The sequence below is a fragment of the Hyaena hyaena genome, unplaced genomic scaffold, assembly GCF_003009895.1.
Source record: "Hyaena hyaena isolate Hyena2069 unplaced genomic scaffold, ASM300989v1 scaffold_237, whole genome shotgun sequence".
Taxonomy (NCBI): Eukaryota; Metazoa; Chordata; class Mammalia; order Carnivora; family Hyaenidae; genus Hyaena; species Hyaena hyaena.
In genome coordinates, this window is record NW_024080874.1 from 465781 (window position 1) to 478736 (window position 12956).

A 12956-nucleotide genomic window follows, 5' to 3' on the forward strand; every position below is an offset into this window, starting at 1 on the left:
AGCTGGCAGTCAGCACAGAGCCCGACGCGGGGCCCGAACCCACGAACCGCGAGATCATGACCTAAGTGAAAGTCGGACGCTTAACCGACTAAGCCACCCAGGCGCCCCTCTTTCATTTAGTTTTGAGAGACAGCATGAGTGAGCAAGGGGCAGAGAAAGAGAAAGAATCCCACAGGTGCAGAGAGAGAAGGAGAACAGAGTGTGGAGCCCCAATGGGGGCTCGAGCTCACCCTACGTGGGGCTTGACTTCATGAACTGCAAGATCATGACCTGAGCCAAAGTCGGATGCTTAACTGACTGAGCTACCCAGGCGCTCCATAACACTTTCTGATTAATCTGTAAGAACAAATGACTGGTACTGGGAATGGTGGCTTTCACCTAAATTACAACACATTTTTTTCATAATTAGAGTAGGCACAGTCAATGATGTAACCCTCCCATTTGAAACTACATTTCATTTAAAAATTTTACATTTTGGCTACGACAATGAGTAAGAAGAAATTTCTATAGAAGACAGCTGAACTTGGAAGTATAACTTTGTGTGGCATCTGGGTGGTTCAGTCGGTTAAGTGTCTGATTCTTGATTTTGGCTCAAGTCATGATCTCACAGTTTGTAGGATGAAGCCCTGAGCTGGGCTCTGCACTGACAGCACAGGAGCCTACATGGGATCCTTCCCGCTCCTCCTCTTTCTGTCCCTCTTCTGTGCGCACCCATGTGTGTGCGCCCTCTGTCCCCACCTCAAAATAAATAAATAAAAAAGAAGTATACCTTTGTGCTTCAGGGTTGTGATATGTAATGAGGATTTTAAAAAAACGAATGAAGCTTATTTAAAAAATCTGCTCATTGAAAGATTTTATAAGTTAAAAACTTAATTTTTTAGAGTGGTTTTAGTTTCATAGAAAAATTGAGAGGAAAGCATAGAGATTTCCCATACACCCCATGCCCCCCACATGCATAGCCCCCCACCCCCATTATTAACATCCCCCAACAGAGTGGGCATGTGTTACAACTGATGAACCTCCATGGACACATCATAACCACCCAGAATCCATAAAAAAGTTCACCCTTGGCATTGTACATTCTATGGTTCGGGATAAATGTGTGAAGGCATATCCATCATTACAGTATCATACAGAGTACTGTCTTCAAAATCCTCTGTGCTCCACTATTCATCCCTACCCCCCACCCCCACCCCCTGGCAACCACTGATCCTTTTACTGTCTCCGTAGTTTTGCCTTTTCCAGAATATCAGACAGTTGGAATCATACAGTCTTTGTAGAGTGGCTTCTTTCACTTGGTAATATGCATTTATGTCTCTTCTTTGTCTCTTCATGTCTTGATATGCATTTTTGTACCATTAATAAAGTAGAAATGATTTAAAAATATCGTGTAATCAATGTTTTGTCCTTTAAATATTCTATTTTTATATTAAAAAAAAACCATACTAGTCTATGAGAGAAAACCAATAAAATGTACCTGGCATCAACAAACCCGCGGTAGTATAGTAGTACTTCTATACACAACCCATAAATAAGTTAGGATACTTCTTTTTTTTGTTTGTTTGTTTGTTTTTTTAATTTTTTTTAAATTTATTTCTAGGAGAGAGAGAGAGACAGCGTGAGCAGGGGAGGGTCAGAGAGAGAGGGAGTCACAGACTCTGAAACAGGCTCCAGGCTCTGAGCTGGCAGTCAGCACAGAGCCCGATGCGGGGCTCGAACCCACGAACCGCGAGATCATGACCTAAGCGAAAGTCGGAAAGTCAGACGCTTAACCGACTAAGCCACCCAGGCGCCCCAAGTTAGGATACTTCTATTGTAATGGGTGCTTGTATCGGTTTCCTAGGGCTCCTATAGCAAGAATCACACACTGTGTGGTTTAAGCGACAGAACTGCACTGCCTCACAGTTCTGGAGGCTAGGAGTCTGAAATCAGGGCCATGCTCTCCTGCCTGCAGATGTAGCACTGTGACCTCTGCCTCCTCATCATGTGGAGTTCTCCCTTTATATGTCCCCATCTCCTCTAATAAGGACACAATCCTATTTGTGGACACTATCCTCCAATATCAGCAACAATCCTATTTCCAAATAATGTCACAGTCTGAGATGCTGGGGGTTAGAACTTCAACACCTCTTTTCGGGGGACACAATCCACCCTTTTGCAGTGCTCACCATTTCTGAACTAATGAAAATGTTGCTAGCCTTCTGGAACAGTGGGGCCACAGGACAGGAAGCATTCATGAGACGCGTTAAAGGCGCAGAATTGGCAATGCTTAGTGACACAGCTCCCCATCGTGCTTCCCTCCTACTTCTGTGGATCCTGTTTCTCCACCTTCTATTTCCATTCCCCCGCACACCTGTTTTTCCGTTCCTGCGTACACCTTTGAAAACCTCGGTGTGGGTGAGGTCCTACCTGGCTCTAGCCTCTGTGCTCGTTTCCCCTGCAGCTTGATTTCAATCCGTGGACTCAGCCTTGCCTCAGTTTCAGAGGAGGGAGAGAAGAGAGAACATGATTAACCTGTTCACACCCTCTGTCTGTTTTTGCAATAGCTTTTTGGCAGGTGTCTCTGCCATTCCGGTCTACCCTTCACACTGCTGCCTGGGTCACCTTCCTCAAGCATAGGTTCGATCATGTTATATGCTTCCTAAATCATTGACAGTTCCCAGAAGACAGTCAAAACATCCAAGATTGCTCGTTACCCTCTGCTATGTGGAGCCATTGCATAATGTTTATTAATATTAATTATTAATATCCCAATACACATATATACTTATACATTATATATATTTCCAATAAAGAAATTATGAAGAGATTAAGGGGAACTCGATGTAAAATGCTTTTTTAATAACTTTTTTGAGGGACGCCTGGGTGGCTTAGTCGGTTGAGCGTCCGACTTTCGCTTAGGTCATGATCTCGCGGTTCGTGGGTTCGAGCCCCGCGTCGGGCTCTGTGCTGACTGCCAGCTCAGAGCCTGGAGCCTGTTTCAGAGTCTGTCACTCCCTCTCTCTCTGACCCTCCCCTGCTCGCGCTCGCTCTCTCTCTCTCCTAGAAATAAATAAAAAAAAATTAAAAAAATAATAACTCTTTTGAGATATGATTCATATACAAAAATCTGTACATATTTAACGTATACAACTTGATGAGTTTGGAGATAGGTATACACGTGTGAAACCCTCACTACGATCTATGTCGTAAACATATCCTTCACCTCCAGAAGTTGTGGAGGTGTCTTTCTTGCTTTGCTTTTTTTCTAGATTGCTTGATATGTCAAACAACTTTGGTTTCCTCATCTTTGCTCCTGGCAAAGCGTGGTCCATGGCCCAGCAGCATTGGTACCACCTGGGAGCTTGTTAAAAATGCAGACTCTTGGGGCGCCTGGGTGGCTTAGTCGGTTAAGCGACCGACTTTCGCTTAGGTCATGATCTTGCGGTTCGTGGGTTCGGGCCCCACATCGGGCTCTGTGCTGACTGCCAGCTCAGAGCCTGGAGCCTGTTTCAGTCTGTGACTCCCTCTCTCTCTGGCCCCCCCCTACTCACGTTGTCTCTCTCTCTCTCTCTCTCCTAGAAATAAATAAAAAATATTAAAAAAAATAAATAAAAATGCAGACTCTTGGGCCCCACACCAGCCCCACTAACAGACGCTGCCTTCGAGCACATCCACAGGTGATCTGTATACACGTTTAAGACTGAGACGTGCTGGTCTGCAATCCCACCCAGCGTTCCCCAGTCTGACGAAGCATCACAATCAGCTGGAGAGCTCTCCTAGCTAACGCGATCCAGATCCCACCCAGATCTACTATGCCTCTATTTAATGAGGTATAATTGACGTATAATAAGCTGCACACATTTAAAGTGTATAATATAGTAGATTTTGATATGTGTATACAATCAGGAAGCTATCATCTTACACGGATTTTGACTATCATCAAAGTCAAGGCAATAAACGTATCCATCACTCTTGGTGACCCTTGAGAATCTCTCTCCATTGCCCTTCCCTGGCAATTACTGATCACTATGGATTAATTTATATTTTCTAGAATTTTAGATATATGTGATCATACAGTATGTGCTCTATTTTTTCTGTACCTGACTTCCCTCCTCTCCTTTGGGGGCTCTAATTATGTATTTATTAGGCTGCTTGAAATCGATCCACAGATCATTGATGCTATATTTATTTTTAAAAATATTCTTCTCTATATGTTTCATGTTGGATACTTTTATTGCCATTATCTTCATGGTTGCTAATCTTCTGCAATGTCTAATCTGTCATTAAACTCAACCAGTTTATTTATTTTTTCATTATAGACGTTATTGTTTTCTTTTTTTAAAGTTATATTCATTCATTCATTCACTCATTCATTCACTCATTCATTCATTCATTCATTCATTCATTCATTCATTCATGTAATTAATCTCTACACCCAGCCTGGGGCTCGACCTCATGACCTTGAGATCAACAGTCACATGCTCTTCTGAGTGAGCCAGCCAGATGCCCCAAGACACTGTAGTTTTCATCTTTAGAAGTTTGAGTGTTTTATATCTCGTATGTCTCTACTTAACTTCTTAACAATGGTTTACAGTTGTAATAATTATTTATTGCCATTATCTGCCAAAACTTACACTTGTGTCAGGTTGGGGAGGTTTGAACTGGTGGATTTTTCTCTTCATTATGGGTCATATTTTCCTGTTTCTTTGCATGTCTGACCATTATTGTTTGGATGCTAGACATTTAACCTTTGCACGATGACTATTATTGCATTCCTATAAATATTCCTTAAATGTGTCCTGGAACATGGTTACTTGGAAGCAGTTTGAAACTTTCTGATAAGGTTTGTGAGGTGAAACTGTGTTTTTGAGGAGTGCCTGGGTGGCTCAGTCGGTTAAGTGTCTGACTTCTGCTCAGGTCATGATCTCCCTGTTCGTGGGTTTGAGCCCCGCATCGTGTTCTGTGCTGACAGCTCAGACCCTGGAGCCTGTTTCAGATTCTGTGTCTTCCTCTCTTGCTGCCCCTCCCCTGCTCATGCTGTGTCTCTGCCTCAAAAATAAATAAACTACGAAAAAATTAAAAAAAAAAAGAAACTGTGTTTTTGAGTCATGTTTAGTGCTAACTATTACCCACTGCTGGTGCAGGATCCTTCTGTGTAGTTTAACCAATGCCCCATAAATTATGAAGCTTTCTAGTTTGGAAAGTGACTTAGCCTCTCTGGTGCTGTGAGAGCAAAACTACTTACTCTTCGGGGCACCTGGGTGGCTTAGTCAGCTAAGCATCCGACTTTTGCTTAGGTCATGATCTCGTGGTTCGTGGGTTCGAGCCCCACGTCGGGCTCTGTGCTGACTGCCAGCTCAGAGCCTGGAGCCTATTTCAGAGTCTGTCACTCCCTCTCTCTCTGACCCTCCCCTTCTCACGCTGTCTCTCTCTCTCTCCTAGAAATAAATAAAACATTAAAAAAAAAAAACAAAAAAACCTACTTACTCTTCTTTTCTGGTGGGACTTTCCTTGGCGCAGGTAATTTCCTCACGTGCTTCTCTGTACACCTCTTTTCCTCTCTGGTGCTCTGTCTTGCAAACTCCAGCTGCCTAGCACTACCTGGACTTTATTTTTTACTTATTAATTTTTTTAATGTTTATTTATTTTTGAGAGAGAGAAAGACAGAGTGCAAGCAAGGGAGGGGCAGAGAGAGAGGGAGATGCAGACTCTGAAGCAGGCTCCAAGCTAGAGCTGTCAGCACAGAGCTGACTCTGGGTTTGAATCCATGAACCATGAGATCATGACCTGAGCTGAAGTCTGACACTTAACTGACTGAGCCACCCAGGTTCCCCTTATTTATTTATTTTTAATGTTTATTTATTTTTGAGAGAGAGAAAGCACAAACAGGGGAGGTGGAGAGAGAGGGAGACAGAGGATCCAACACAGGCTCTGAGCTGTCAGTGCAAAGCCTGACATGGGGCTCGAACTCTTGAACTGCGAGATCATGACCTGAGACAAGGCTGACACTCAACCCACTGAGCCACTCAGGCACGCCACTATCTGGACTTTAAACCCTTATCTCATCAACTTAAAATTTACTGAGATCTACCTGGTTTCCCCCTTTGCACATTCTAGCCTGTAATCTCTCTCAAGGCAGTAAGCTGGGCAATCTGACAATTCACCTCATTTACGTCTTGCCTCTCAGGGTTCACCGTCCTTTCTCATCTGATGTCCACTATCTTGGAGATCACCATTTCATTTTGTCCAGTGCTTTTAGCTATTTCCAGCAGAAGAGAAAATCTTATCCTTGTTACCCCATCATGGTCAGAAGTGGACACTTGTATCTGTATTTTATTTGATTTTATTTTTTGAGAGAGACCATGGGCAGGGGAGGGGCAGGGAGAGAGGGGGCAAACAGGATCCAAAGCAGGCTTTGTCCTGACAGCAGTGAGCCTGATTCAGGGCTCGAACTCATTAACCGTGAGATCATGCCATGAGCTGAAGTCTGATGCTCAACCAACTGAGCCATCAGGCTCCCCTGTAAAATCTGTAAAATTTTACAGATTTAAAATATCTGTATTTTAAAAATAAATTACTCATATGATTAAGATGCAATCCCTCCAGCGCTAGTCTGAAGGTTACCCTTTGAAGACCATTGCCCTAACCCTACTGGACTACTCAATGGTCTTCAGTCATCCATATACCTTTGTTTGTATGTCTTTGCTTTTCCAGTTCCTTAAGTTCTTTATATTTTCTCCTCCTTTGTTTTCCTTCCAAATCTTAAATATATTTTAGAGTTTAACCAAAATGTTATCTCCTCCTTCTCAGGGTAGCAGGGCTTCCATCCCTCTGCTGGAAAAACCATTCCTTCCTAAGTGCTTCCATAGCAAATTCATTACATTTAAGAAATCATAGTAGTTCTTTTATTCTGCTTCTTATAATAACTGTTTACTCCTCTGTTTGTAAGATCCTAGGGCCACTTTGTCTTTCTTGCACAAAGTAGGTATTACATAGTATCCTAAAGAATGAAGGAGGGCCTTCAAAGCAAAAAACTAAGTAGTAGAACAGAGCAGTACCGAGAGAACATCTTAGAGTTTGTATAAGGTGGTTTTAAAGTCTTGTTTGGGTTAGTGGACACGTTTCATTTTGGTTGGTGGATCTGATTGAAAGCTGTGTTGATAAGTGTTCTGAGGCCACATCTTGACTCCGTGAAAAGGCTAGCCATTAGATAACAAAATGTTAGAATGTCGGGGAGCCTGGAAGGCTCAGTTGGCTGAGCGTCGGACTTCGGCTCATGGCATGTTCTCTCGGTTCATGAGTCCAAGCCCACACTAGGCTTCCTGCTGTCAGGGCAGAGCCTGCTTCAGATCCTCTGTTCCCCTTTCTCTCTACCTCTCTTCCTCTTGCTTTCTCTCTCTCCCTCAAAAAGAAATAAACATTTAAAAAATGTTGGAATGTCTAAGGTATTTTGATAGTTTCGGCTAAAGGTATGCAATATTTTGAAACAACGGCTAATAAGTACATAACACATCAGGCAGTGTTTGCATGATGCACGCATCAACTAATTTACTTCCCCTGACAATGCATTGAGGTAAGTTCTAATAATATCTCCATTTTTAAAGGAAACTAAGGCACAGAGAGGTTAAGAATCTTGTTCAAGTCACACAGCTGGTAATTCTGGCTCCAGAGTCTGTGCTTTTTGTTCATTATTCTGTCTTCATGTTGAACATTTAATATTTCAGAAAAATGGAGGTAGTTAGCCCACATATCTGTTCCTTTATAGTATGGAAGGGACAAACAGAATACATTTGTTGTTAATATGGTAATGGTCCAAACTTTCCAACTTCGACACTATAGAATACATTTGTTGTTAATATGGTAATGGTCCAAACTTTCCAACTTCGACACTATATTAGAATGATTTATTTTTCATGATTCTTAACAGTTATGTCTGATCCTTTGTGTTTTATTCTTTAGGGTCCCTTGCCAGCTCCATTTTTGACCCACTCAGATATCTTGTGGGTGCTTCAGGAGGAGTCTATGCTCTGATGGGAGGCTATTTTATGAATGTTCTAGTGGTAAGAACTTTGGGAATGGAATCTATGGACTTTTTTCTTTTAAATCATAACTGGTATTTGGGAATCATGGTATCTTCATTTATCAGTATTTACTGAACATTCATCTTCCTTCTAAGCACCAGAATTTTTCTTTCATCTTGATTTTTATTTCCCGATCTCCAAAGTGATGAATAAAAAAAATATAATCGAAAAATAGAAAGTCAAAAATCTCTAATACAGTCTGTTAATGGTTTCATATACATGCTTTCAGAGATATCCCTTTTGGAGAGAGGGGTTGGAGAGGGGTGGAGATGGGGAGATAGAGGATCCAAAGTGGGCTCCATGCTGATAGCAGAGAGCCTGACAGTGGGGCTTGATCTCATGAACCTTGAGATCATGACCTAAGCTGAAGTCGGATGTGTAACTGACTGAGCCACCCAGGTGCCCCCAAACCTTTATCTGTATGTATTCAAAATCCTGCCAACATGAAGGCTATAAAAATGGATCCACTCTTAAAGATATTGTTATATATCTTAAGGTAGAAATTATCTTGACCCCATCTACTCATGACCCCATTTTGGCTCACGGAAATCCACTTCAATCTGTTCAAGTGCATACAGATTGTACAAGTATACAGCACACTGTATAGCTGAATCCTGGTTTAATCGTTCAGTGAAAAAAAATTGAGGTGACTCCAGCTTTTCACACTTGTAGATAACGCTGTAAGAATGTTCTCTTACATTTATCTCTTTGTATTTGTGACTTTTTTTAGGATAAATTCCTAGAAGTGGATTTACTGGATAAAGCCTTTACATTTCCATAGATAAATGCTAAATTGCCCTCCAGAGTTGGCAAACCATGTTATACTCCATGATACAGTACATGTGTATGCCAACCCCTCCCTTTTTTATTTTTAGAGAGAGTGAGTGTGGTCAGGGAGGGAGCAGAGGGGGACAAGGAGAGAGGCAGAAAGAGAATCTTAAGCAGGCTTCATGTTCAATATGGAGCCCAATGCAGGGCTCTATCCAACAACCCTGAGATCATGACGTGAGCTGAAATCAAGAGTTAGATGCTCAGCCAACTAAGTGATCAAGGTGCCCTGCTAACTACTTTTTAAAACAGCCTACTGTTAAATCCTGACTAGTTGTTAACCCATTAATCATGTAGGTATACTTTAAAAATACTCTGGGAGGAAAAATATGAAGCAATTATAATGTGTGTGTGTTTTTTTAAATTTTATTTCTGAGTGAGAGAGAGACAGCATGAGCAGGGGAAGGTCAGAGCGAGAGGGAGACACAGAATCCAAAACAGGCTCCAGGCTCTGAGCTAGCTGTCAGCACAGAGCCCGATGCGGGACTCAAACCCATGAACCGTGAGATCATGACCTGAGCCGAAGTCAGATGCTTAACTGAGTGAGCCACCCAGGCACCCATGAAGCAATTATAAAACTATTCCAAAAATATAAGTCATTTAGAAAAGTGTTTTTCAAATTTTGGATTGCAATCCCATTAGTGGTTTGAATATACTTTAAGGGATTGTGACCAAAAATTAAACAAAAAGAGGGGCACCTGGCTGGCTCAGTTGGTAGAGAATGCAACTCTTAATCTTCGGGTCATGAGTTCAAGGCCCATGTTGCGCATGGAGCCTACCTGGAAAAAAAAAAATAAACAAAAATAAAAAAAAAAAAATTTCAGTACATATCACATGTAACATTGTTTGATTTATGTGTGTCCGGGATTTTTATGTAAACTGTTTCTTACTGTAGGTTGTGACCACGACAGTTCGAAAATAATTAATTTAGAATAAACATGAGTATTTCAGTATCTTTACCCTTTGGGAAGAGAGTTAATAACATGAAAGGGAAGGGAGATGTAACTCAATAAATTATAGTGGAGCTATGGACTCAGCAGTTCTTTGGTAACACAGGAGGGTACTGTAAGCTGGATTCAGATTTTTCGAAGCTAAAACTTTATCTTTTATTTATTTATTTATAATATTTTTTAATGTTTATTTATTATTGAGAGATAGAGTTTATTTATTATTGAGAGATAGAGACAACGCATGAGCATGGGAGGGACAGAGAGAGGGAGACACAGAATCCGAAGCAGGCTCCAGGCTCCAAGCTGTCAGCACAGAGCCCAACGTGGGGTTCAACCTAACAAACTGCAAGATCATGACCTGAGCGGAAGTCGGATGCTTAACTGGCTGAGCCACCCAGGCGCCCCCATTTTATTTATTTTTATTTATTTTTTTAGATTTCTGAGAGAGAGAGAGAGAGAGACAGACAGAATATGAGCAGGGGAGGAGCAGAGAGAGAAGGAGGCACAGAATCCAAAGCAGGCTCAGGGTCTCCAAAACTTTATTTTTTAAACCAATATTTTAAATTTGGGGGAGATTATCTTAAAAAACTAACGTAATACTCAGAGTTTAGTTAAGTCTTCGCTAACCCCTATTTGGAAAGAGGATAAAGCATCGAATGAATATTAACCAAAAAATCATATTTCATCAAACTTAGTTTGACAGCATCTCTCTATCCTCTCTCTATGACATGTTAAGTGTTGATTTCATATTATTTATATTTAGATTCTTTGTTGCTAATTCAGTTATGTCTAGTTTATACCACAGAATTAAATATCATGTTTCATTTTGTTCTCCAAAGTGCACCGGCATTGTGCTTCCCAAATGCATTTGAAAATTGGGCTCTTGCCACATTGCTTTGTTTTGTAAATACTGGACACTCAAATTTTAAACAAAAAAGTAGACGAAGAGAGAGCACAGTTGGGGTTTCACTTACCAATAGATAGCTTATAATATGACAATTATTATTTATCTCTTTGCAAGAATTTTCGAGAAATGATCCCTGCCTTTGGAATTGTCAGACTACTGATCATCATCCTCATAAGTAAGTTTGTTTTGTGAGCACTTCGCACCTTCCATTTTATTGAGTCGACCTCCAGGAGGCCTCACATTTCCTAAAGACTGGTATGGAGTGACAAGTTAATTGTGGCTTCCTAGCCTTGAGCAGAAAGGTACATGGAGTTTTCACAGAGCCCCACAGGTGGTTTTTAGAGGCACCTTAATAATGAGGTTTTGCTTTTTGTTTCTTTCTGCAGTGGGGTAAGTCAGGAGAGGCAGATACTTTGTCTACTTCAACCACCATAGCTTCGTTTCTGTTTATACACTGGATTTTTTCTCATCTATACGTTGGATTCTGTATATGATTTTGTCTGAGAAGGGAAAGCTTAAAAACCACTGACCCAATCTATTTTCTTCATCAATTTCTAAATTCTCAGATTAAAAAGAACAAACAACAACAAAAAAACCCCCACAAACTGATAGTCTAGGATCCAAGGGAGTGCTGGCTGAGGGCTGAAGATAGGAGCAGAGGGTGAAGGATTTCAGAGGTCAGGGACCCAGCAGAGAGGTGGATGTGGCTTTTGAAATCTCTAAGACTTACAGTAGAGAATTGCATGTTGAAGAGGTTTAGGAAGAGTGCTCCGTCTGCAGTGGACGTGGAGATTTTAGCTGAGTCTGAACGTTGGGGGAGATTTTGGGTGGTGGTGGGGACACACTGGGTGGAAGACAAAGGAGCCAAGGCGCACTGGGGCCTTGTGTTTCTGAACCTGGTCCAGCTGAAGCCGCAGACCCGCACAGAGTGTGTGGGGAGAAGGCAGACTCTGGGGACGGCCTGTAGGCTCAGACCTGATGGCCAAGATGGAAGTGACACTTGATAAAACCCAAGACTTGGGCCGTCCGCATCGTAAGCAAATATGGTTCTGCTAATTGGTATCAGGAGTTCAGTTATCCACATTGCTGGGGACAGGGCCAACCACCTCAGAGGAAAGAGACTGAATCCAGTTTAAGGACAGTTTAGCTGTAAGAACAAGATTTCATCCTGAGAGAAGAGCAGCGACTTGTTTAGAGCTTATACATACTCTATGTACTGTTTTTGTCCATAAGAAATAGAAAATGTGAGGGAAAGTTGTGAGCACGGAAAGGACAGCATGTGTCTGGGGTCATTGAGGAGAGTCGCTGTGGAGCAGAGCTGTCACTTGAGCTGTTGAGTGTCACTATCCGGACCTCAGGACAAGTCCCATGACCAAAAAAAAAAAAAAATGTTACACACAAGTTACCTGTTTTTCAATCTGTTTCTTTTAGGTAAGTATGAATGACTTTGTAAAATGAGCCTCAAACCCTTGATAGGGGAAATGGTTTTAATACTCTTCAATGTGGGAGTAAAAACCCTTTCCTTATGCACAGAGAATCTCCAAAAATAGTTTATAGTAACATTATGTCATTTCTGAGGTAAGTCATAAAGATGCTTCTTTATCTTACAGAGTAGGTAAGAGCTGCTAATGTTAACCCTTCCTCACCTCCTGGCATGCTTCATTTCTAACAGTAACCTGGTTTGCCTACTGTTAAAGACAGGAAAGTTAGCAGCATATGCCAGATTAACAAAACACAAGTACATTAAAAAATTTTTTTTTGATGTTTCTTTTTGAGAGAGAGAGAGAGAGACAGAGAGACAGAGCTGGGGAGGGGCAGAGCTGGAGGGAGACACAGAATCAGAAGCAGGCTCCAGGCTCTGAGCTGTCAGCACTGAGCCCAATGTGGGGCTCAAACCCACGAACCATGAGATCATGACCTGAGCTGAAGTCAGACACTTAACCAACTGAGCCACCCAGGTGCCTGCCCCATAACAAGTACATTTTTATTTTAAACACGTTTCCTTGGGAAAACTGTTAAAAAATGGTAAATCTTATTCTTAATTGTGAAGGACAATTGTCTTGGCCTTAAGGACCTCCCTTCATGAAAGCATTATTTGTTGGATATGTCTTGTAACAAAGCAACTGAGCTTCCCTTCAGAAAAAAAGAAATCTCACATTTTCACTCTTCAAAAAAAAAAAATCCACATAAAGGCAACTCTCTTAGAAT

General features: G+C 41.6%; 1 protein-coding gene across 8 annotated transcripts in view; it reads left to right on the forward strand.

Moving 5' to 3' along the window:
- Positions 1–12956, forward strand: part of RHBDL2 (rhomboid like 2) — a 51103-nt gene that overhangs the window by 34551 nt on the left and 3596 nt on the right. For 6 of the 8 annotated variants that reach the window (XM_039244447.1, XM_039244442.1, XM_039244448.1 and 3 more), the window contains 2 exons: positions 7942–8042; positions 10863–10923. The exons of 1 other annotated variant lie outside the window; for it this stretch is intronic. In XM_039244447.1, the coding sequence (XP_039100378.1) occupies positions 7942–8042; positions 10863–10923 (162 nt within the window). The remainder of the gene's footprint in view (positions 1–7941; positions 8043–10862; positions 10924–12956) is intronic. One more of the 8 variants, XM_039244445.1, reaches the window with a different exon arrangement.